The sequence below is a fragment of the Siphateles boraxobius genome, unplaced genomic scaffold (genome assembly GCF_051911475.1).
Source record: "Siphateles boraxobius isolate OS27281-9 unplaced genomic scaffold, OSU_SipBor_1 20, whole genome shotgun sequence".
Taxonomy (NCBI): domain Eukaryota; kingdom Metazoa; phylum Chordata; class Actinopteri; order Cypriniformes; family Leuciscidae; genus Siphateles; species Siphateles boraxobius.
The window spans coordinates 9,463,777-9,487,682 of record NW_027508811.1 but is presented as its reverse complement, the minus strand read 5'-3'; the positions used below and the strand labels follow the sequence as shown (position 1 = coordinate 9,487,682).

At 38.4% G+C, this 23,906-nt stretch overlaps 1 protein-coding gene across 4 annotated transcripts in view; it reads left to right on the top strand.

Moving 5' to 3' along the window:
* Positions 1-23,906, top strand: part of jag2a (jagged canonical Notch ligand 2a) — a 48,903-nt gene that overhangs the window by 6,150 nt on the left and 18,847 nt on the right. For 2 of the 4 annotated variants that reach the window (XM_077236616.1, XM_077236614.1), the window contains exons 3-6: positions 6,042-6,102; positions 19,832-20,083; positions 21,858-21,918; positions 23,112-23,242. In XM_077236616.1, coding sequence (XP_077092731.1) covers positions 6,042-6,102; positions 19,832-20,083; positions 21,858-21,918; positions 23,112-23,242 — 505 coding nt within the window. Of the gene's footprint in view, positions 1-6,041; positions 6,107-19,831; positions 20,084-21,857; positions 21,919-23,111; positions 23,243-23,906 lie in introns of all 4 variants that reach the window. The other 2 variants (XM_077236615.1, XM_077236613.1) reach the window with 1 other exon arrangement.

Here is a 23,906-nt window from a genome sequence, read left to right as displayed (position 1 = left end):
AGGTGTAAGCTGTGTCTCAGAACTGTTATCTGGTCACCTGCTTACGAATAGGTCTATAAGTGCTGTTTCAACAGTCATTTGAGCAACTGATTTCACATTCAGCTGGTGCACATTTGAAGATTATTCTCTACTGTTACTGTTGAAGTCTGTGAAGTCTGCAGTCTTGTGTTAACAACTCTGGTGAAGACAGCCCATAATAGGAAGGAAATCCTCTTGCTGTGATGTTTAATAGTTATTTCTGGAACTGGCAAACCACAAAAATAAACACTTGCTAATGGGAATAATCCTCCAATAATGTTCTTCTCTGCAGCTTGTCTGCCTTTAGGTCCTCACAAATTATTCAACAACAATGATAGCACACAATATGCGGTTTGATACAGTTGCATCAACGCACTCTGCGTATCATCATTGTTATTTAGATCAACATCAGCCGATTTGAAATCTGCCAAGACACTTGCATCTGCCATTGTCCATAGTTTCTTAGCAAATTTGGTGTGCCAAGGGGAGGGACGTAGTTTACGGAAGGTGATGTTTATGGGCCTTATAAGTCCTGCTGTGCTTGACGTCCTACAGCTGTGAGATCTTTGATTCTCTTCCAGCATACCATCTTTTGTTTTTGGATTAAAAAAAAATCTTGTCCCACTGAGCACGCACACATACCGCAATTTTTTAATTTCTTTTTATTATTTAAGCTTTTCCAAGTAAGAGCTCCCTAAGTTCATGTTCTGTTTTACAATTAGGATGTTTTCAGTCTTCAATCTAAACCCTGAATACACAGTGAAGAAAAGAGATCTTTTCACAAACCAAACAGGAATGCACAATAACAATATATCTTTACCAAAGATAACATTAGCTCTTTTAAAAGCAGTCAGTGTATCTGGTTGTTTTGAGATATGGGGGTCAGGCCACTCAAATTACTGCCTTTATCATTTATGTCTCTGTTTTATATCACATAAATGTGGACCTGCCAAGAAGCTGCATTGAAAGTATTACCGAAAGAGAGAGGGATGCTAGTGACAAACAAACTTGATTCTATCATTCTTGACAGCATAAACCGTTATGAGGGCCTGCATGACTAAATACTGGATTTCCTCTACTTTTTATTTTCAGATCTTTCCTGTCCTCCTTTCACCCCATCCTGCTTTCTTTAAATCTTGGATGAGTGTTGGGTCTCTTGTTTCACGACTGTTTCTTTTTCCTATTTTCTGAGTGCTCTGTAGTTGGCTGAGTGTTAGAGCAGGTGTTTGATGCAAACCTGCATTGTGTTCTTCTTCTGGACTCTGATGTCGTCTGCTGGTTACAGGACTGATGACAGTTGATATTTGACTGACATGCACGGAAAATGTTTTCTGAAGAGTTTTGCAAACTTTAAGTATTGATTGTAGCCGATTGTAGAATTTTCAGGGATAAATTCCTTTTAGAAGGTAAGATCACACCAAAGTAAAATCAAAATATTCAGCTCAACTTGGCGCTTATTGCTAAAAAATAACCACCACCTCTTTCATTGAAAATTGCACACAATGGAATTGCATTGTTAATTCTGTGCCATGGAAACCCAAGCACATTGGGTATGAAGTGAATTTAGAACACAGGTGTGTTACCAACCTGCACATATCATATTCTGCTTTAAGCTGGAACAGTTCCTGAATGTGTGTGTGTGTGTGTGTGTGTGTGTGTGTGTGTGTGTGTGTGTGTGTGTGTGTGTGTGTGTGTGTGTGTGTGTGTGTGTGTGTTGTTGTGCATTGATTTGCATTTGACCTGAATCCTTATAGACCGATGTATTCACACCTGCTGCGAGTGTTTCCCACGCAATGAATGTTAATGAAAGGCACATTCAGGCTGGACTCTTGCAATATACAGTACAGTACGCCCCCTCACTGTCCTCTGATGTGTAAAAACTGTGGCACTGCCTGCTCAGTGTCACTTAGGAAGTGTAATTTATTCATTGCCTGTGTGTGCGTGTTCCTGTGTATCTGCTGGCATGTGTATATGCATGTGGGTGTCTTATTTCCCTCTAACTAAGGAAAGATAAAATCTTCCCCTCTCCTGCTCCTCCCTAGACTGGTGGTTGGTGTCTGATGGCTGTCTATGGAGATTAGTAACTGTGTTACGCCACTGACCAGGTGCTTACATTAATATGCTCATGCTGCAAACTAATGCTGCACAAAACCTTTCCCTTTCTTTAGTGTGCTGACAGTGATTCCTCAACATCCTTACACAATTAATGGGGTTTGGATCTTATTCTGGATATTATAAAGCAGTACGCAACTCCCAGGGGGTCTGTGGCAGTACTACATGGGGTCCGCCAATTATTGTTTTATGTCAAACAAAATGTTTGTGAAAAAAATTAATAAAGCATTACTGTAAACAAAAATACAATATTATATTAACTTCAACCAACGATAAGTAAAAAAAACCTGTCCTTTCCAGTTACCACAGTAATCATTATTTTATTTTATAATGAAAGCATCATAACAAAGTATATAAATACATTAATATGGCAGTACTGCATACACATAGTTCATTTTATTTTGTAAGATTATTATGATAGTGTGTTAACACATTTTGATCAAAAGGAAAAAATACATTTATAATGTTGCATAATATTTATATTTCAAATAAATGCTGCTCTTTTGAAATTCATCAAACAATTCTTGAAAAGTGTATCAGGGTTTCCACAAAAATATTTGAAGTTTAATGATCAATAAATCAAAAAGTCAAGAATGGAGTCTGTTTGAAGTTTTCAGCAGGATGTGATGATTGCAAAAAGCTTCAGGCTAAATGGAATGAACTTGGAAATATTTTAGAGAAACAAAACGCAGAAGATCAATATTATCTGTTTTTTTAAAACGTAGCCCTGTACCTCTCACTCATTTCTCTAAGACATTGAAATTATGTCATTGTCTTACTGGCTACTAACATTTTTAGGGGGCCATTCACAAACATACACAGACAGAGATCAGCAGAAAAGAAAGATTGTGTGTCAAAGCAAATTGAATACTTTGACAAACAGAGCGTCACCTAGTGAAGTGCATGTTTACAAAGAAAAAAATATTTAAAAAAAAACCTGATGAACACAAGTAGCAGAACCCAACAAGACAAGAGTGATGGCATTTCTGGAGCAATATACTGCCTGCCACACTCTTAAGTTTATTATATAACAGGACTTGATCATATTTTTATATTAAGATGATGATGGTGTTCATATATAGATATATATAAAATGATCAGTAGTTGACCATTTACAGTGTTACATTTTTTCTTAATGAACATCCTTCAATCTCTACCACCATTATAGTCTTGCATACTTTATGTGTCTATTGTAGCCTGTCTACAGTATATACAAGTAAAAATGTACATATATAAATGTCAATGAAATGCAAAAAAGAACAAAGGATTTGTAAGATTTGTGATTTTTGCTTAGAGGTTTAGTGAAAGATTTGAAGCCATGCCTACATCAGGAGTCTTTCCTTCTTACCATTTACTTCATGCACCTACAAGTTTGAGCGGTTTGGCTTCACTGATGTTAGCGTGCTGATTCATGCTTCCAGAGAAAAGATGCATGAGTGTCAGCACACAAAATCCATGGACATGTTTCTCATGCCGTGCTGCTGCAGTAAACCTGATCTCTGCCCAAACCAAAAAAATTAAAAACCTGCTAAAAACACCTCTTCATAAAGGTCCTCTGTTTTCCACAGTGGCTCTTTGAAACATAAAAAGCTTTTTCCTTGCATTTTCTGTCGCAAAGTATTAGAAATCTGTGATTTTAAACCAATTGCAAGACATTTGTAAAGACTTAACCCTTTTTGAGAATAGATGTGAAAATGCATTATGGTTGTAAACCAAGAATTCTTTGGAACATAGGCCTAAGTTTAATCTTGTTTTAAACAAGACACACAGCAGATTATAGCTGAAGTGAAAGCAAAAAATGAAAAGAATGAAAAAGTTATGGAAGTTTAAATTTACTGTAAATCAAATGTACTGTAGTAAACATTTTTATTTTATTTAAAATACTCTAAATTTATTTTAACATCAAAGCCATATATATATATATATATATATATATATATATATATATATATATATATATATATATATATAACAAAGTTTTGTTCCTTCGCAAAGACCCGCCCCCCTTAGTTACTGTCGCTATGTCCGACAAGCGACGCCGCTCTCACACACACACCATGTTCTCACGCAGTGAAAAATACATCGCGGATCAGAGAGGAGACTGACAATACGCTGACAGACAGGACAGGCCAGGATACTTTTCGGTTACTATTGATATTAAACATATTAAACAAAGTCTCACCTTTCAAATTTGGTCATTTTTAGAAAGAAATTTAAACTATAAATACCATTTTGTGGCTCTTTAATGTGTCGTGCCAGATCGCTGTAGAGCCTCAGTTAAAGCTGCTCGTGAACCGATCATCTCTTCCTTCTAGTTCATTTATAGCATCAAATAAACATGAATGAACATAAGAAGGAATGCTGTTTTAACCGCGGAAAGGCGTCAGTATATTCAGTTTTTCAAGTTCAAATCCTCCCATGTTAATCTACTAACTCTCCTGACTGAAGTATGATTGGTCAGATCACCTGTCAATCAAGCTCCCTGCGAAGGGTCAATTATAGTTCCTATGAGAGATTTTGTTTAGGCGCTGTACCAAAAATAGCCACCGGATGTCAACCACATTCCGTAGATTTTTTTCTGATGCATTCTCATGTAGCAAATTAATACATTTCTTAATATCACTTCTATCACAAAATAATCCGCAAATATGGAACCTTGAGACTCAGACATTTCCAATGATATGTGTTTTGTCAAAATTATATTCAAATTAATTTTGTAATATGAAACCTGACACCGCCCACTAGGGGAGGAGCCTGCTAAAATTATTTAAAGTACCATTTCCATGGTAACTCAATGTCCAATTTCAAAATGGTTTTCACAGGATGAATTTTGATTTCGCAAGCTTTCGAATTATACCTAATTTATGATGATAACTAAAATATGTGAAAAAAGGCAATAAATAAAAAGAGCGCCAAGCGTCACGCTAGCGGGATGGTAACAGTTAAGGGGTTCTACAGAAGCTTATTACACGTATGCTATTCTGTCTTATGTCTGTGTTAGAGATTTCTTTCCAATGTTTCAGACATTTCCTGAAATGTCCATCCAGGACAGTGTTTGTAATCCCAAAAGCAGTCTGGTTCTTTCAGATTAAAGGAAAGAAACGCTACTACCCCTTATTTGTGAAAGAACATGACCTCTCCCTCATCTCACAGTAAAATACTGCTGGTTCAGGAACCTTTTGAAGTCATGTTGTTAATCGACTTGACTTAGCAAAACATTTTCCCACGCAATGAATGAACTAAAGAACATTGTTGAAGCATGTGCAGTGTAGAAAAAACATGCATGCATAAACATCACACAATCATTTATGAATTTGTTGACTGTGGCAGTGACCTGATGCACACTCATACAAAAGTCCTTACACCATCTCATCGTTCATCTGGTTTATAACCGGGCTAATCAGTCACCAGACTGTGGGAACCAGGTTATTCACGTTGCTATTATGACTTGTATCCTGTTAAAAAGGTACACGAACATATTCACATGCTATCTAAATGAGGACATAAAATAAATTGCTATTGTTTTATAATGGCTACAAACTAACCATATTCCTAGAGTAATAGAAAAAAAATCCCTAGATATTATTATACTTGAATATTTTATTTCTTTTTTTCTTCTTTGATGATGTCTTTGGATGCCTTTCTATGTTTTGTGAGGTTAATGTGAATTCATAAACATTTAACTTTTGGATGATTGTGTAGTCAGTCTTTCTTTTACTTTGGTTCTGTAGGCAGACTAATAAGTACTGTGTATGTCTGTGCTTCTTGTGCCATAGTTTTTTGTTTGTTTGTTTTTTGGACTGCGTATTATTTCATTGATATTTTCTGTTTGTCTTTTGCATAGACTTTGACTGTGGAGACCTATATGTTTGTGTATATTAGCTAACCAGCTCTTTCTCTCTATCTCCTAGCTAGCGTACACTTTGATCGTGGAGGCTTGGGACTGGGACAACCAAACGATCACTGACAGCAGTGAGTAATGATTTCCCAACACCTTGACACACACCACCATGCATTACTGCGTACACGATCTTTAAGCCATCAGGACCTGCAGTCCCTCTTGAGCATGTTTACATCCACAAAAATATCCACAGATCCACAGAAAGTCAGATTTGTGCAAGCTGGCTTTGACATTTGACGGAACATTCTTGAATTAGCTTGGGTTTTGCAGTATGTTGTGCTTTAGACTATTAAATTATCTATAAGTCTTTCTCAGACTGATTCATAGGCGGAGGATGAAACAACTCCAGGGTAAGACTAAAGAGATTTGCTTCAACTTTAAAACATATTTAAATAGATTGCCATGAAATGGTTTCAAGCTACGTGCTGCCGCATAACCTACATATCTCAACATAAATGCTCCTGATAAATCGTTTATTATTAAAGCATCTATGTTCAGAAACCACTGTTAATTTTAACAGAAAAAAAGCATACTGCGGGTTTTGGCATGATTACATTACTCAGCGTTGAAAAAAACACACTGTAAATAGAAATCATTGACACTCTCCAGAGCGCAAACACTGGATCGCTCGCCAAATCTGTTGGCACATATGAAATGGCATACATACAGACGGTTGGTCTGGGAACGCCCCCGGGAACGCCCCGTCACGTGATGTGAATTTAGCCCATGGGGGAAAACATTGCCTTGGCGCTAATTGAAATACACGCGACAATCATGCAGAAGAGGTGCTGTGTCGTTTCCTTTCGTCCTGGGAACTCCGACGTGTCGTCGGGGGAGTTCCCTGACGAATTGGGATCACGCAAGGGAGATCAATTGCCTTACAGTGAATTAAAACGGGCCAATGAAAATTGGCATGCAAGATTTGCATTCCGCGACCCGCCTACCAGCCCGGGTATAAAAGGAGGAAGTAAACATTGTGCAATGCTTTTAGCTTCGGAGCCGACCGATTGTGTCCTCTCTGAGTGAGTGAGCTTTAAGATTGTATTTTTCTTACGGCTACGAGTCTGCTGTTTCGGGAGGGGATCTCTCTGTGTTGGTGAGATGGCGTTTCAGCGACCGCGCGGTTTCCTGTCTGCCGGCTGCGTCTATATGCTGTTAATTCAAAAGCTGTTTTCACAGCTGGTAAACGGTTGAGTGCGCACAGCGGGCTTGCAGTTTCCCCGCTGTGTTGCCGCGTTGTGTCCCTGTGTTCTTCAGCGCGATAGAGAGAGTACTTTCTTCCTGAAAGAGCAACACGAGTGAAGATCGCGTCCTTTTCAGGATGACGTTTCACTCGTGTGTTTCTGGATGCAAACGTTTCCTGTCCTTATTTGACGGCCACGTTCATTGTTTCACATGCCTAATCAGTGTGTGAGACTACGTTCGTGGGTGGTTCATGTTCTCTCAGGAGTGCATGACCACGTCGGCACATTGTTCGTCTCCCCTTTCTCGTAAAGGCTTGAGCCGCTCAGCGTGCCGTGTGCCGTCGAGCACCGTCATTCGGCGCTCAAGATGCGCGGTCAAGATCAAGACTCGCGTGCCTCTATGAGGTGAGTCCCTTTGCTTATTTCCCGATCTAGTTTCTCTTCTGGTGCACCAGAGGAGGGCTACTTTGGCGATTAACATTGGTGATCTGAGGGTTTCAGTGAGCACGAACCACTCACTCCTCTAGCGCATCGCAAACATGCTGAGATTGTGTTCGTGGGTGGTTTATGCTTTCTTATGAGAGCATGACCACGTCGGCACGTTGTTCGCCCTGCCTGAAGGCTTGAGCGCCCAGCGTGCCGTGTGTCATCGAAGCGATGGCCATGTTCACTATCTTGCATGCCTGGTTGACGGCCACGATCACTGTTTCACATGCCTAATCAGTGTGTTGAGACTGCGTTCGTGGGTGGTTCATGTACTCTCAGAAGTGCATGACCACGTCGGCACGATGCTCGTCTCCCCTTTCTCGTAAAGGCTTCAGCCGCTCAGCGTGCCGTGTGCCGTCGAGGCTTTCGGATGGGATTCTGGTCCTTCTCATGAGGGACCAAGCATTTCATTCGGGGCCCCATGGAGGACAGATGTCGATCGTTACATCGGAGAGAGGGCTGTTATACTCTGAAATGATGCTGAGTTCCTACTATAATGGTGTGTTCTCATGCTGAAGATTCAGACTTAACAGCCACACTTTCCTGGGCTGTTCTAAAGTGCCTGGATGTGTGTGAAGAATTTTGGCAGTATGCAAGCATTTTGGTGCCAATATGGCAAGCCAAACATGCCTAAATCTGCAGAAGTTTTTCCTCTCTCAATACCACTGCACGTGCGTAGTTCTAACTCGGGGTTGAGCTGTGCTTAGTGACTAACCGTGATTAGTCACAGCGCTGGCCCTCGGTTAGACGATGTCCACACTGGTGGTCCAGAAGCACCTCAAAACCAGCCCGCTCGGAGTTTGTTTTCCACCAGCGAAGGGAAGCAACCCTGAGAGGAGCGACCCAGAGTGTGTACGATCTGCTCTCTGGGAGTGCGTGTCATCACCACTCCTTCCCCCGGGGGAGGGCCGGGTGGAGAAATTATTATTATTTTTTTTTTTGTTCCGCCGCTGGTTATCCAGTAATCAGTGGTACCCAAAGTTTGAGCAGTCCACTTCCTCTGAGTCATTCACGGGCCCCAGCGCTCAGATGGCAATGAGGGCTACGGCCTTGTCACTCTCGTCTCTCGCTGGGTGAGGGGAAACCAGGATTCAATGCCCCCGGGCCTCGTCCCTCGTTTCCCTTCAAGGTCGAGACTGGCAGTATAATAAGACCAGTTTCCTCCGTCCGAGAGGGTCAGAATGGCAGTGCGTGCCGCCCCCGAGCTGCACCACTCCCGTTCCCCTCTCCCCAGCTTGCAGATAGCAGTGACGCAGCCTTGGTCTGCAGCTGGGCCCGGAGGCGCAGAGACCAGGACACGAGGAGGCAGGGCCTCATTCCTCGTCTCTCCCCCTCCCCTCGCCACCGGGCAGTCCGCAGCAGAAGGCCCACGAGCCTTCTCTGCCGTCTGCTCCTCGGTGGAAGCAGGTTGGTGTCAAGCACGCACAGACCCCGCTCTTGGTCGCTACAACGCCACCAGACCCGGGTCCCTGTCTTCCACCTTGCTGCCCCTCCGCGGGTACGCCGGTGGTCCAGGTGGGTTCGTTGGGGCGGTACCTGAAAGCCTGGCTAGCGCTTCCGAGTCCGTCCCAGTGGCACATCCGCACCATGCGGTTCGGCTATGCAATTCGGTTTGCACGCCGGCCCCCCAAGTTCAGGGGCATCCACTTTACCCGTGTGCGGTCGGTGGACGCCCCTGTCTTGCGGAAAGAGATTGATGTCCTGCTGGCGAAGGAGGCGATCGAGCCGGTCCCTCCTGCCGAGATGAGGTCCGGGTTTTACAGCCCCTACTTCATTGTACCCAAGAAAGGCGGTGGGTTACGACCAATCCTGGACCTGCGAATCTTGAATCGGGCCCTGCACAAACTCCCGTTCAAGATGCTCACGCAGAAACGCATTTTCGAATGCATCCGTCCCCAGGATTGGTTTGCAGCGATCGACCTGAAGGATGCGTACTTTCACGTCTCGATTCTTCCTCGACACAGACCGTTTCTTCGGTTTGCTTTCGAGGGTCGGGCGTATCAGTACAAAGTCCTACCCTTCTGGCTGGCCCTGTCACCCCGCGTCTTCACGAAGTCGAAAGAACAAGGCGTTCGCATCCTCAACTACCTCGACGACTGGCTCATTTTAGCTCACTCGCGAGATGTATTGTGCGATCACAGGGACATGGTGCTTCGGAATCTCAGCCGGTTGGGGCTTCAGGTCAACAGGGACAAGGGCAAACTTTGCCCCGTGCAGAGGATCTCTTATCTCGGTATGGAGCTGGACTCGGTTGCCCGGACTGCGCGCCTCACAGAGGAACGCGTCCAGTCAGTTGAAGTTCTACACCCTTCCTAATAAACACACAGAACCGGAAAGGAGGACAAAATGGCTAACTTACAAGCAATACATAGTAGTGTATAATACTTCTGTGATGTTCTGTAATACCTCTATAGTACTTCTATAGTATGTCCCAAAATTCTATAGTATTCCTATAGGATTACTATAATATTTTGTCCTAAAATACAAGATTCCTATAGTTGTTTTTCATATGGGATGTCTCATTCACATTAGCATTATCAGCTGAAGGCTCGCTTGATAGACCAATCGCTACGTAATGATGCGAGCCGTGAACCTATGGAGTAAGTTAGTTCGAGGTCTACGCTCAATACAGACTGCAGTCTGTGAGTTAGGGATCACTGTCAGCACACTCCCTCGGCAACTTCGTACTACTGATCACCGTTTTACAAAAGAATTAATAGTTTGGAGTGAAGCATACGTACAATTGGTAAGTGACAAAGTTTTATGGAGTTATAATATGCAACATATACAAAAGTTGATTGAGTTATAGGCCAATGTTACCGCTACAGCTACCGCCATTTCTTACCTGGAGATTCAACCAGATAACAAAATATCTCTGGGAACGACACCTCCGGCCATTTGGTTGGGTCATTGACCCAGTTTTTAATTAGATAAGGGCAATCATAACATACATAACTGTATGTATATCAGTGCCATTTTGATCAACATGACATAAGGAATTGATAATTAATGTAGGAAACAGCAGACAGTTGTACATAATAAATTGCACGAGTGTACCATTTGCAATTTGTTCAAAAGAATGAGAAATTGTTTTTATAATGTGCACAATTGACTAGATGATGAGAGGTTGAACAAGTAGTTTTTTTTTAGAATTTCAAATGTGATCTGAGAAAAGCACCAAAGGAACTGAGAAAAACTGTAATAAAAAAAGCAGGTGGACAGGGTGGTCGATCAGAGTATTAAGTCAGAGCTGGATTCCTGTGGTCTGATGTGTCTTTGAACCATTAAGGAGTACCCGCAGGCCCATGAAGAATGTGTGCATGCACAGAACTCAGCAGAAAATTACACAGGTTTCAGCAGAATCCGAATGCCCCTCATTCACTAAATTCCAAATATACACTCTCATGCTCAAATTTAAATATTTTGGCTAATTTGATCTACATTATTTTAAAAAGTAAAGGTCTCTTTAAAGGTCTACTGTCATTTTTTTTCATTAAAAAGTATCATACATTAACAACTTGTCAGCTAATGGTTGAAGCAAAACAAAAATAATGATTGCAAAAAGTGTATTTCAATGAAAAACACAAAACTTAAAAAGCAATTCTCAGGCAGAACAGGAACCAGAACAACCTCTGTACATGGACCAAATCAAAGCATTCAAACCATTATACAACACCGTTTTCAACTTAAAAACGGAATACATTTGACTTATTTTGGCCGTTCATTTACAGGCATACGACAACAGCGTTTTGGGGGCCTGAAAATGCTAACTTTGTGCAAGTGCAAGTTTTTGAAAACAATACTGTTATAGTCTCCGCGTAAACTACAAAAACGAGAATTTGTGAAAACTATGATGTCATGTGCATGCGTATTACATGTTCAGTCTATAAAAGTGAAGTGTTTATTACAAAGTGACATCGGCAGCTACTGGCCTGGCAGCATAATACACCGTTTTTAGCCGTTTTCGTGGATCCGTGTGAACGTGGATCGTTCTGTCAACTTTGTCATCTGAACTCGAAAAATGCAAACGTAAAACTTTTCTGGTTTTAGTACATCGTTGTCATGTAAACGTACCCTAAAACTGAAGGCCATATATACACAAGGACAAACACTAGGGATGGGTAAAACGAGGTAATTGATTAAACACAGGTGTGACACATGAGGGTAAATCACATGTTGAAAATTTATCAGCAGATTCCATCTGGGCCTTGTTTAATTTATTGGATTTTTTAAAAATCAAAAAGCACTGTAGTCAACTGTCATGGTATGGGAACCCAGTGCACAGGACATGTTAACACATGGTGTGAATGTTGATGTGTGTGTGTGTGTGTGTGTATGTGTGTGTGTTGTCATACACAGATGTGTCCTGTTTTCCTCTTCTCCTCCTGTGGTTCTCCTTTGCTCCAAAATAGAGGATGACTCTGACAGGAAGTACCATTAACGAAGGAATTCATGTTCTCTGTGTTGGATGATCATTTACAAGCAATGTATTATATAAACCCTATCACGCTGAATACTCTCAAAAATTTCAGTGACTTAATTACCTGGAAGAAATTAAGATACACTACCTTTCAAATGTTTGGGGTCAGTAAGATTAGTAAGATCAATGCTATTGTTCAGCAAGGATGCTTCAAAGTAATCATAATAATAATAATAATAATAATAATAATAATAATAATAATAATGTTTTTTCAGCATATGAGAATGCTTTCTGAAAGACCATGTGAAAACTCAGCTGTCATCACAGGAATATAATAAAATATTAAAAATGGAAAACAGTTATTTGAAATTGTAATAATAGTTGACGAAAGTACAGTTTTTATTGTAGTTTTGATCAAATAAATGCAGCCTTGATGAGACATTTCAAATAAAAATTCTTACTGAAACCAAACTTTTGATTGGTATGTATTTTAAAAAACATATTCAATAAGCTGCTCACCTAATGTGGTCTTCACAATGAATAGTGAAGTAAACGATAATGCATTAAAGTTAGCTAGCTGTAAGTAGTATAACTCTGATTTGCAATTAAAAAGTTTGAATTGGTTAAAACATCAAAAGCTAAGCATTACTGAGATGGACTGGAGATTTGTGTATTTGACTGGATGGTAAAAGTTTATGTTTGAAAGTAAACTGTTATTTTATGTGTTTTTGGGAAAAACAAGTAAGGTGGACATCAGTTAGTGCTAAATGTCACTCTAAAGTGAGGATTATAGATAGGTTAATATGGAGGTTACAGGTGGTGCTGACTGGAGGCTGTGGTTTGGTCAGAAACAAGTTATTACAAAACTCTATAACAAGCAAATCCTGATCCATTATATCTAATAATGTCTTATTGGACAACCTATAATTATTTTAGGAAGAACAAAGTCTATTCAACTGCAAAGTAGAAGAAAAAGAGAAAAAACGTATAAGCACGTGTCCTTCAGTCTTCAAGCACAGATTATCGTTTTAAACCTTTCTGGACACTTTACAGCAGATTTGAGTATTTGTAGGTGTTAGTTTATGTTTATTTGGGTATGAATATCTTCTTTGGCTGTTTATTGCTAGTGTGCTTGTGGCCTTTATGGGGAAGGGAGGTCGTTTTTGCATGCAAATGGAAACTGTTTATATTCCACGTGACATGTTTAAAGCCCCTGGAGAGAGTTCGGGGCTAAACAAAGAGTGTGAGGTCATCGCCTCGTTAAGACATTAATTACTGTTAATGTTACTGCTGCTCGTTATTTTCCACACATGTCGGAGCTAATTATTGTCTGAGCAGCTGGAATGCTACTATTCTTCACACACACGACACACACGTACAAACAAATACACCACCGATAATTAATCATAAAACAAAGGGCTACTGACTGGACTGGCATAATTATTAATTCTCACAAATACACACAACAATAACAAGGCACTGATATGTTCACATACACAACTTTGTCAGACTCTCTGAAACTTAGTGCAGGGCTTTGCTTGGCATTTATTTCAAACAGACTAGATCTCAAAGAGCCAGACCATGAGCAAGAGCTAGTCTAATTTTTTTTTTTAGGCGATCATCCAGATGACAAGATGTTGATGTTGAGACATCAACCGGTAAAGAGGCAGTAAGAGTTTGTTCATGTTCCTGATGCATTATGAGTGGAGCGAATTACTGATGAGTAATTCAGATGAGTGAAAAATAATTTAACTGTTAAAGGGGACCTATTATGCACCTTTTTACAAGAAATAATATAAATCTCAGTTGTCCCCAGAATGTGTCTGTGAAGATTCAGCTCATAATACCCCTCAGATCATTTATTATACCATGCTGTAAATGCCCACTTTTGAGTAGAAGGAAAAACATACTGTATCTTTAAATGCAAATGAGCTTCTGAGTATTAAACTAAGTTCTCTTTCATGGGTTATTGTGCTTAAACTGTCAAATTGTCAAAAACATTCAAAGTTCACATAAACACAGTTATGTCTGTGAACTTAAACATCAAGTAAAGAAATTGCATGTTTATATTATATCTGTGTATTTAAGTGAAATCAGCATAATATGCAGTACCTACTGCTAAATATGCTGTTACTGTAATATAAATTGAACAACAATAGAAAAACAGAAAATCACTCACTGCTCTTGATTGAATAACTTTATTAACTTTAATAATAAAACATTTCTTACTTGAATGCTGCTGTTAAATGCTCTGACGAGGAGATAAACATGGCGGACTGTGTACAGCTCACTAAGCACGGGGCCTATGCTAATAGGGCAGAGTTCGTCAGTTGTGGGCGGGGCCTAATCATTTGTGATGTCACATTACATAGAAACTGCAAACGGCTTGTTCTGAGACACTGTTTATGTTTAATGGGGATTGAAAAAGAGGAGTAGGTGGAGTTGTACCATTGTGTACACACTACTGACACACATTTATGTTCAAAATTTTGCTTTAAATCCCTTTAAATCTGGTTGTATTTCCTTGAAGGCATTTGTTTTACTACCATTTTTTTCTATGCATAGACATTTTAACTAATAATTTTTAACATAAAATTAATACTACTTAATCTTTAACATTACTATTTGATTATTGATTGTTTATTATTATTATTGTTATTTGATTGTTTTTTATTTAATAATTAATTTTATTTTTTATTTCATTATATATTTTATTATAAATTATAGATTTAGTAGCCTATGATTTTTTGTAAAAAAAAATTTGACACAATTTACTTGCAATTGCTGTCCTGCGGCAAAACATGAAGGCAGATGCGTTTTAGACAAAACATATAATGGTGATTGAGTGTGACCTGAAAGCATCAGTGAATGGTGAGATATTGCTAAATAAAATAAGAAGAATAGCGTGATAACTTGATCATGTCTGTTCCATTTGTATCATCTCAGTGAGCTTTTATAAAGTTTTACACATGCGCAGTGAGGTGAATTCAGCGTTTTCCGACGTCTCAGTGTGGATATGAAACTTTTGGAAATGCTTAAAAAGTTTGTTGCAGATATGACAATAGGCGTTTTATTTCCGACACACACTGTAAGCAGTAGACCAATCAAAGCAGACTGGGCCATCTGACCAATCAGAGCTGAGTAGGCTCTCAGAAAGGAGGGGTTTAGAGAGACTGTATCTTTAAACAAACAGTTTCTTTGAGAAATTAGGTGATATGCTGTGTATATTATGGGGTTATGTTATTATATTATGTATATTATATTATATTAGGTTATTATATTATGTTTTTGATATGTAAATCATTTGTAGGAGACGAAACTAGATACAAAATAGGGCACTTTAAGTACACAACAGGTCTTGCAAAATTGCTTGCTAATGTTGTTGTTTTGGATCAAATAATGATAAAGCATTTATATATATATATATATATATATATATATATATATATATATATATATATATATATATATATATATATATATATTAGTGGTGGGCCGTTATCGGTGTTAACGTGCTGCGTTAACGTGAGACTCTTATCGGGCAACAAAAAAAATATCGCCGTTAATCTATTCTCAAAGTTGGGTTGGGATCATAAAATAGCTTTTTCGAATATCGTTATATTTTCGCGCAATTCCATGTGTAGCCTAGTATATTTGACATAGCCTAATTGACGCCGCGCCTACTGTCACAGATCGCGCAGCAGAGTATTTTCCTGTCAGGGACACATGGTGTATACTTTTACATGTTACGTTGGGCGACGTTCCTCTCATTACTTTATTTTAATGCAATTACATGTTGTTAAATGAGTTTATTCCAAGCGTGCTGTATCTTTTTATGGGCATGAGCGATATGCTCAATTTACAAATGAATCACTCTTTTGAGTCGATTCTGTTCAAAGACTTCATCAAACAAGTTGGCAGATCTGTCTAAATCGGTTCGCGAATCAGTCTGAATGATCTGTTCAGTTCCTCACACACTGAATCGTCTGAAGCGCGTTCAACCACACTCGACTCGGATTCGTAACAGGAAGATTTAAAAAACATCAAGAGCGTTGGATGAAGTGACCGTGGATCAACAGTTTAGTCTAGTGAAAGCAAATCTGCAAATGCATCATATTTTTGCCAGCGATGAAGATCTTTATTAGTTGAACATCTTCATTTTACAACCAAACAGATTATTACGCCACGATAGCAATACTAAAAAGTATGACATTATCCGTTTTTTGGACATATAAGTTACATTAATTTATAGGCTACAAAAAAACGCGTCAGAGCGTCGGCGCACTGGCAAAGGTTAACAGGTTAAATAAGCTACCAATGTGTACAGTTTATGAATTGAACACCCGCCATCCCGCGGTAATGTGTGTGTATTGCGCAGGGGCATAGTCAAAAGAATAGTCTACATTGATTGAAAACTAATTTGTTTAAAAAGGAGGAGGCTATTGCCGGTAAAGGCAGGTTCACATAAAATCATTATGACATATGACATTATTTTGTATTATCCAATTAGCCTACTACGTAAAAAAAAATGTGAAAACATGTTACTTGTTCAATTAATAAACAGTTTGTTTGATGACAAATCGCTAAAGATGAAATTGGCCTCCCTTTCTGTCATTCTGAGTGTGCGGTTTTTTCCCCCGAACGATATTCGACTTTTGCTCTTCTATTGTCGAATGGCATTTTTGTCAGAAGTTCACATCCCTACGCGAGGCGAACTTTTCTCAAAGACTTAATTTTAGTCATTATTTGGGTAGCACACATATTCTGAATGCTTTCTGCAGAATTCAAATGAGCCATTTTAATCTAGATTAATTCCAAGATTACAGTGAGATTAATCTAGATTAAAAAAAATAATCTATGCCCACCTCTAATATATATATATATATATATATCATCTGGTTTCTGTTTATATCTGTGAATATTTTATATATATATATATATATATATATATATATATATATATATATATATATCATCTGGTTTCTGTTTATATCTGTGAATATTTTCGTTTCCTGGACACCACACATAAGCTATATATCTGCTGTCAGCAAGAGATCAATTCGTCATCTTGGTGTCATACCTGCCTCACAGTTTTTTTTACAGGTGTATTTTCTAAGTCTAGTTAGCTCAAAGGTGTAAATCGGGCCTTGAAGTAATAAAGAAGTCTGGTTTTAAATGCAAGAAGCTGGTTTTGCTGTTTGCAGGGCATCAGGTAGCGGAGGCCCTTTTGAGGAGAGGGTCCTGTGGGGCTGTTTACCTTTCAGGAAGTCCGTCCCTCCAGCTCTGCGTTTGGACTCTAAACAGCTCTTTCTGGCCAGCAGGTCAACTGCATTGTTCATGTATCGTCAAGGGGCAGAGAAAGGGGCGTTATTGTGTTTCACTTGTACTGTAGTGCTTGCCGGTAGATCGCTATGTGGTAATAAAGTGAAAAAATGCAAAAAGGAAGTGGAAGTTAAGAAAGGTGGGGAACATTATAATGGAGGAAAACTTAGAAATGTGTGAGAGAGAGAGTTGTGAAGTTATAAGGGAAATTATATGGCCTTGTCCGATTCTTTGGTCTATTGTTTGTGATCTGTTATCGCCCTGGCAATAGGGGCCAAATCGCACCCATTGTGCTGGAGGCAGTGAAACAGAGCAAACTGGAGACAGACTGATGGAGAGATGTAAATAGGACAGAAAGAAAATGATAGGAAAGAAAAGAAACTAAGAAAAGACGCTTTGTTTCTAAGCCTAACAGCAGCCCTCATCTGCATTTCCTGAGGTTTTTCTTTATCTAAAGCTGTTGTTTTGAGTTAAAAAGAACCTCTCAGATCAAGGCTTTAGTTCTAGTGTTAATTGAGCTCACGGGATAAACTCGACTGATTACTTCGAGAGCTATTCATCTGCTTACCTGTTTGATAGTTAGGGCTCTTATCCATGTGTGTGACTGTGTTCTTGAGCTGGTTTATCTTTAGGGTCTCTCTCTCTCTCTCTCTCTCTCTCTCTCTCTCTCTCTCTCTCGCTCACACACACACACACACACACACACACACACACACACACACACACACACACACACACACACACACACACACACACACACACACACACACACACACACACACACACACACACACACACACACACACACACTACTGTGACTCTACCCAGTAACAGTCTCTAAGTGTCTCCTTCAGCTTATAGAGAGGGAGTGATTGGTGTGTATTTTTATAACTAATTGCTGTAGATGAATTAGGAGATGAGTACTATTTTTTTTTTAGGTTTATAAGTGGGGGGAGAGTGAGGGGGGAAAAGAGTACAGCAAAAAGGGGTGATGGCACGTTTGATATGAAAGAGCTTGACAAATTCCTTTTTTTAGTCAGAAAGTAGGAAAGTATGTCATAGCTTTTGTTCCACTTCTGGAATCGTGTGTCCATTTAAGGAAGAGAGCAAGTGGACTGAGATGGGGCGAGTGGGGTGATTTCGGCTGTGGGGAAGGATTCGTGAGGGGATGTGCACAAGGACGATTTATAGAGCACCTTGGCTAGCGGTCAAACATAACGACCTGTCAGAAATAACACTGCTATCTCTGATGCATCCTCAATTTACTTTGGCTTTTCCAAATATGTTCTGCATTCCTGTGGGAGTTATATTCAAATTCAATATGTATATATATATATATATATATATATATATATATATATATATATATATATATATATATATATATATATATATTCAAATTCAATATATATATATATATATATATATAAATAAATTCAAAAGTTCGCTGTCGATAAAAGTCTCTTATTGCTGTCATATATAAACACATACTACCATTTTTCAAATGCAATCAAATTTTAGAAAAAAATAATTCTTATGTGTTTGTTATTAGTGATTTATCTGTGCACATCATGATTTATTTTACATTACTGTAAACACAACATTATAATATACAGTTTAAAAAGATTGTCATTCTGAGATGTATATCTCAAATATGAAACTATATCTCAAGATGAAAATCAGTCTTTTCGAACTGTACATTATAATGTTGTGATGCCTAAATTCGCTTTTACAGTTTAAAAAGAAATTTTTTTGTCTATCGAGGAAAAATAGTATTGATAGTATCACAACACCCATTGGTACTATGCAAATGAGTCTCTGGCCTCAGGTAAGAGATTGGGCCTTTGGTGATCATGTCACCCCCTGATTCAGCCATATCCCTATCCCTGTCGTGTCCCTAGACGGTGATATTGCTAATTTAATCAGGTGTGAATTTCTTGTATGGAATGAAAAGTGCTGCAATGTGAGAATCTCAAGCCAACACCCACCTTCAAGAACAGCATAGATTAGATTTGAATCATTGTTGAAGTTGTGTTCTCTCGCTCTTTAAGATGCTGTTTGTCTTTTGGGTTGCCCACACACACTTTTCTTCTCCCCTACATTGTGACTGTAGTTGTTCGCAAGGTCACCATGTTTCTCTTCTCTTCTCGAGAGCAAGTTTGGGTGTGTTTGTGTTTTCTTGGGGTTGGGGGGGGGGGGGGGGGGGTAGTCTTCCTGGTCTGTTCCTGATTGTATTATTTCCTCACTGGCTCCCAAGCAGTCTGAGACAAGTGTGTGTGTTCCACTGAAGCAGGAAGACCGATCGTGCTTCATAATTAACACAAACCACATACACACACACACACACACACACACACAAATAAACCAATGCTTTTGTCTCTGTCACAGGTGATCTGTTAATCGAGAGGAGTATAAGTCGTGGAAAAATGAACCCCGGAGAGGAGCGACAGATCATTCAGTACAAGGGCCAAACAGCCAGCATCAAGTACAGCGTGCGTGTGGGCTGTGACCTCTATTACTACGGCAACAAGTGCAACAAACAGTGTCGCCCCCGAGATGATTACTTTGGCCATTACACTTGCGATCACTTGGGCAATCAGCAGTGCTTGGATGGCTGGACTGGGCCAGACTGCAAGCAAGGTGTGCAAGTGTATACATGTGTTTATGAGTAAACATACAGTATATTGATTTTGGTAATTAATGCATACAGAGAGAAAAAAGGTGGCGACAAACGACAATAATCCAACAATTATAAATTCCGCCCTAGTGAAAAAAACCTATAACAAAATGTATTTAAAATACATTTATTTCATTCTTAGTATACTACAAACCATTAACATATTTACTGATATATCGCTTGAGACTTACTATTGATATAAATATTATAATTAAACTTTATTTGGAGTACTTCTTAATTGCACAATGCACATTTCTTAATATTAAGCCTAAAATTAAGTTTTAATATCACTTTTAGTAAGGATAGTTTGATCACTGTATAATAACAGTCTTTAAAGTGTACCTAAAGTATACTTGCAATAGTTCCACTTTAGCACAATCAAATATACTTTAGTATATCTTTAGTTGGATAACAATTTCTGGATAACTAAAGTGCATTAAGTACAAAATTACTTGTTCCAATTTTGTAGACTTTAAGTATACTAATTTAGTATACCAAAAGTACAATTGCAGGGTATTTAAGTGCACAAATGTGTAAATATATTTGTAGTATACTTAGCATAATATAAATGTATTGCAAATACATTTTGGTATATTTATTCAAGATAAAAGTCAAGTTCTTCTCTACTTTTTTTTCGTTCCGTTTGACTTGGGTATAGGTCATCGGAGAGAACAGATGATTGCAACATTTATTTCATGCCAACTTTAATGATATATAAACAAATCCTTTTTTTGCGACTTGAATTCTTTGTAATATCAAAAAAATCGTGCTCTTTATTTAATCATTCGTCCATGTATTAACATATTACTGTATTAACTTCAAGCAGTTCTGCCCTTTGAAAGTTGTGAATACAGTTGTGAAAGACAACTGAAAACTCATCTCTTCCGTGAGAACTTAACATAAAAAATAAAATAAAATAAAATAAAATCTCTTTTAAATCTTTCCTTCGCTTTTAAATCTTCCCTTGTCTGGCTTTTGCTACTCTGAGCAATGTCTGAACTTTGTATTTTGAGCACTTCTTTCGTCGTTCTTCCCTCTTCACGATGACTCGCTTGCTTTAGTCCTCAGTTGTAAGTCGCTTTAGATAAAAGCGTCCGCTAAATGACTAAATGTAAATGTAAATGAATATATATTTACATACCACAATGTAAACAATATAGCAAAATCTTTCAAATGACACTTTATATTATTAATTGACATTTATAATCAAATATTTAAGTTAAGTCTAGTTACAGTATTGAGCAGTAAAAACTACATACAACAATACAACTGTAACACTGTGGTGCTGAGTGAAGCGCACGACAAAGTACAAGGGAAAAAATGGTCTTTAATATAATTCACAAAACAGAAATCTCAGGACATAGCAGGAATAATTACTTATACACAACTACTTGCTCATCTACAATAACAGACAAAGAACTAAGGACAACTCAGGGCTCTACATGGGGAGTAATGAGGATACAAATTAGACAACAGGTGAATGAAATCAGTAACTATGGGAACAAACTGGCTGGAAAATTAGAACAAAGGAAACAAGTAAAGGAACTAAAACCAAAACACAATGAACATAACGTAATCCTGACAACAACCTCTGTGTGACCTCCAGCAATAAAATCATTATATATGTGTGAATACCTTATTAGTGCTGTCATCAGTCTCTGAATGTAAATCACATGTCTCAATGAAGGGAGAGCAAAGGAATGTAATAAAGTCCATTCATACTTCTCTGTCTTTCAGCTATCTGTAAGCAAGGCTGCAGTGAGCTTCACGGAACCTGTGGCGCTCCGGGAGAATGTTTGTAAGTGTTAGTTGATATCTCTCTATTCTCAGGCCATGCATCCAGAAGAGATGAATGAGTCTGTCTGTTAGAGTAAAATTGTTTCACACACACATTTGCTTGCATGCACAGCAGCTTTAAATAGTCCCGAGCAGACAACTGAAGGATAAAATGATAATATTAGCTCTGCCTTCCCTATGAATGTCTGAGTGGTTGGTTATTTTCAGAATGGAATACAGTATATACATTTTTTTTTTAAATACATGAAAATTAAAGCATAAAACACTGTCTATACTACTTTTTACTATTATTGTCAAATAACCTCACTATGTTTGTCACATGAACTCTTCACATTTTGATGTTTAATTTGGCCAGTTATCATCTTGGTAAGATCTAAAACTAATCACAAAAGAAAGAGATGTTCAAAATGGTAGTGAAATTGGTTAACTGTCAAACTGGAAAAAGTGGACTCTGATAGAGTGCACATAAAGTGTAAAGTAGCTAAATGTAGTAGGTCATCTGAGTAGTACTGTACAGTACATGCATACTGAAAGTTTACATAAAGTATGCTATACTGCAGAAATAGTAGGCCTATAGTGTGTAGTTTGCTGTTTTGAATATAACCACTGATCCCCAGTTGTGTCTGAGTGATGTTTCTTTTCCTCTGCGGTAATTCAGAAATCTTTTAAAGTATGTGAGGTGGAAATGACCTTTGACCAGCAGTTTGTCTGGAATTCATTGCTGTCTTAGATTAGGAAAGAGACAGAGGTCACGACCTGTGTGTACTACTGGAAAGAAGTTTACACCTCTCCCTGTAATACTCAAGACTTCCCTCCCTCAGAGTTACTGGTGTGGTGTACATGTGCAATGTGTGACATTTTCTGTCTGAGTAGAAAACTTGTGTAAAAAAAAAAAACTTAAACACATTGTTGACATGATTTAAAAGTTTTTGTTTTTACTGCTGTGCGATAAATGTGTTCATTAGTATACATTTCGTTCAGGGAGGCTCGTACAGAAATATCACACACATTCTGACCCCATAACATATGGTTTACCAGGACCACAAACACACACACACACACACACACACACACACACACACACACACACACACACACACACACACACACACACACACACACACACACACACACACACACACACACACACACACACACACGCCTGCTCATGCTGATGCTCTACCGGTGTTGTAGGTGTAAGTACGGCTGGCAAGGTCCACTGTGCGATGAGTGTTTGCCGTACCCGGGGTGTATGCATGGCACCTGTGAGAAACCCTGGACGTGCAGCTGTGAGAAGAACTGGGGAGGACTTCTGTGTGACAAAGGTAAGTTGAATTACTGTCTTTTTTCAGCAAATATAGATGGAATTAAGCAGCATAACATGAAATTGAAAAAAATATTACAAATCCATTCAAAGCCCTAGTGCATCTGCATTAACAAAGAGAAACACATGCACCACCGCTCAAAATAATTTTTTTTAAATAAATGCTGTTAATGTAAATAAATTCTTCTTTTCTGTTCATCAAACAATACAGATTTTTTTTTTTTAAGCAACACAAAATTTTCTTGAACACCAAATCAGCATATTATGATCATGTGACTGAAGACTGGAGTAATAACTGCTGAAAATTCTGCTTTGCCATCATAGAACTAAATTATACTTTAAAATATATTAAAATAAAATAAAAAACAGTTTTAAAATTGTAATAATATTTCACATAATTACTGTTTATATTGTATTTTATAAATGCAGCCTTGGTGAGCATACAATATTTTAAATATTAAATATTAAATATAATATATAAAAAATATATATATAAAACAATTGTAGAGATGCCAAACTTTTGAGCAGGTAGATAACCCAAATATTTGCAAACATACTCTCACAAAATAACCCTCTTATATGAGATTCCTGGAGCTATGACCTGAAACTTCTTATTTACTAAAAAATGTTTTGTTAAGATAGTAAATGAATGCAGTCGAGGCCTG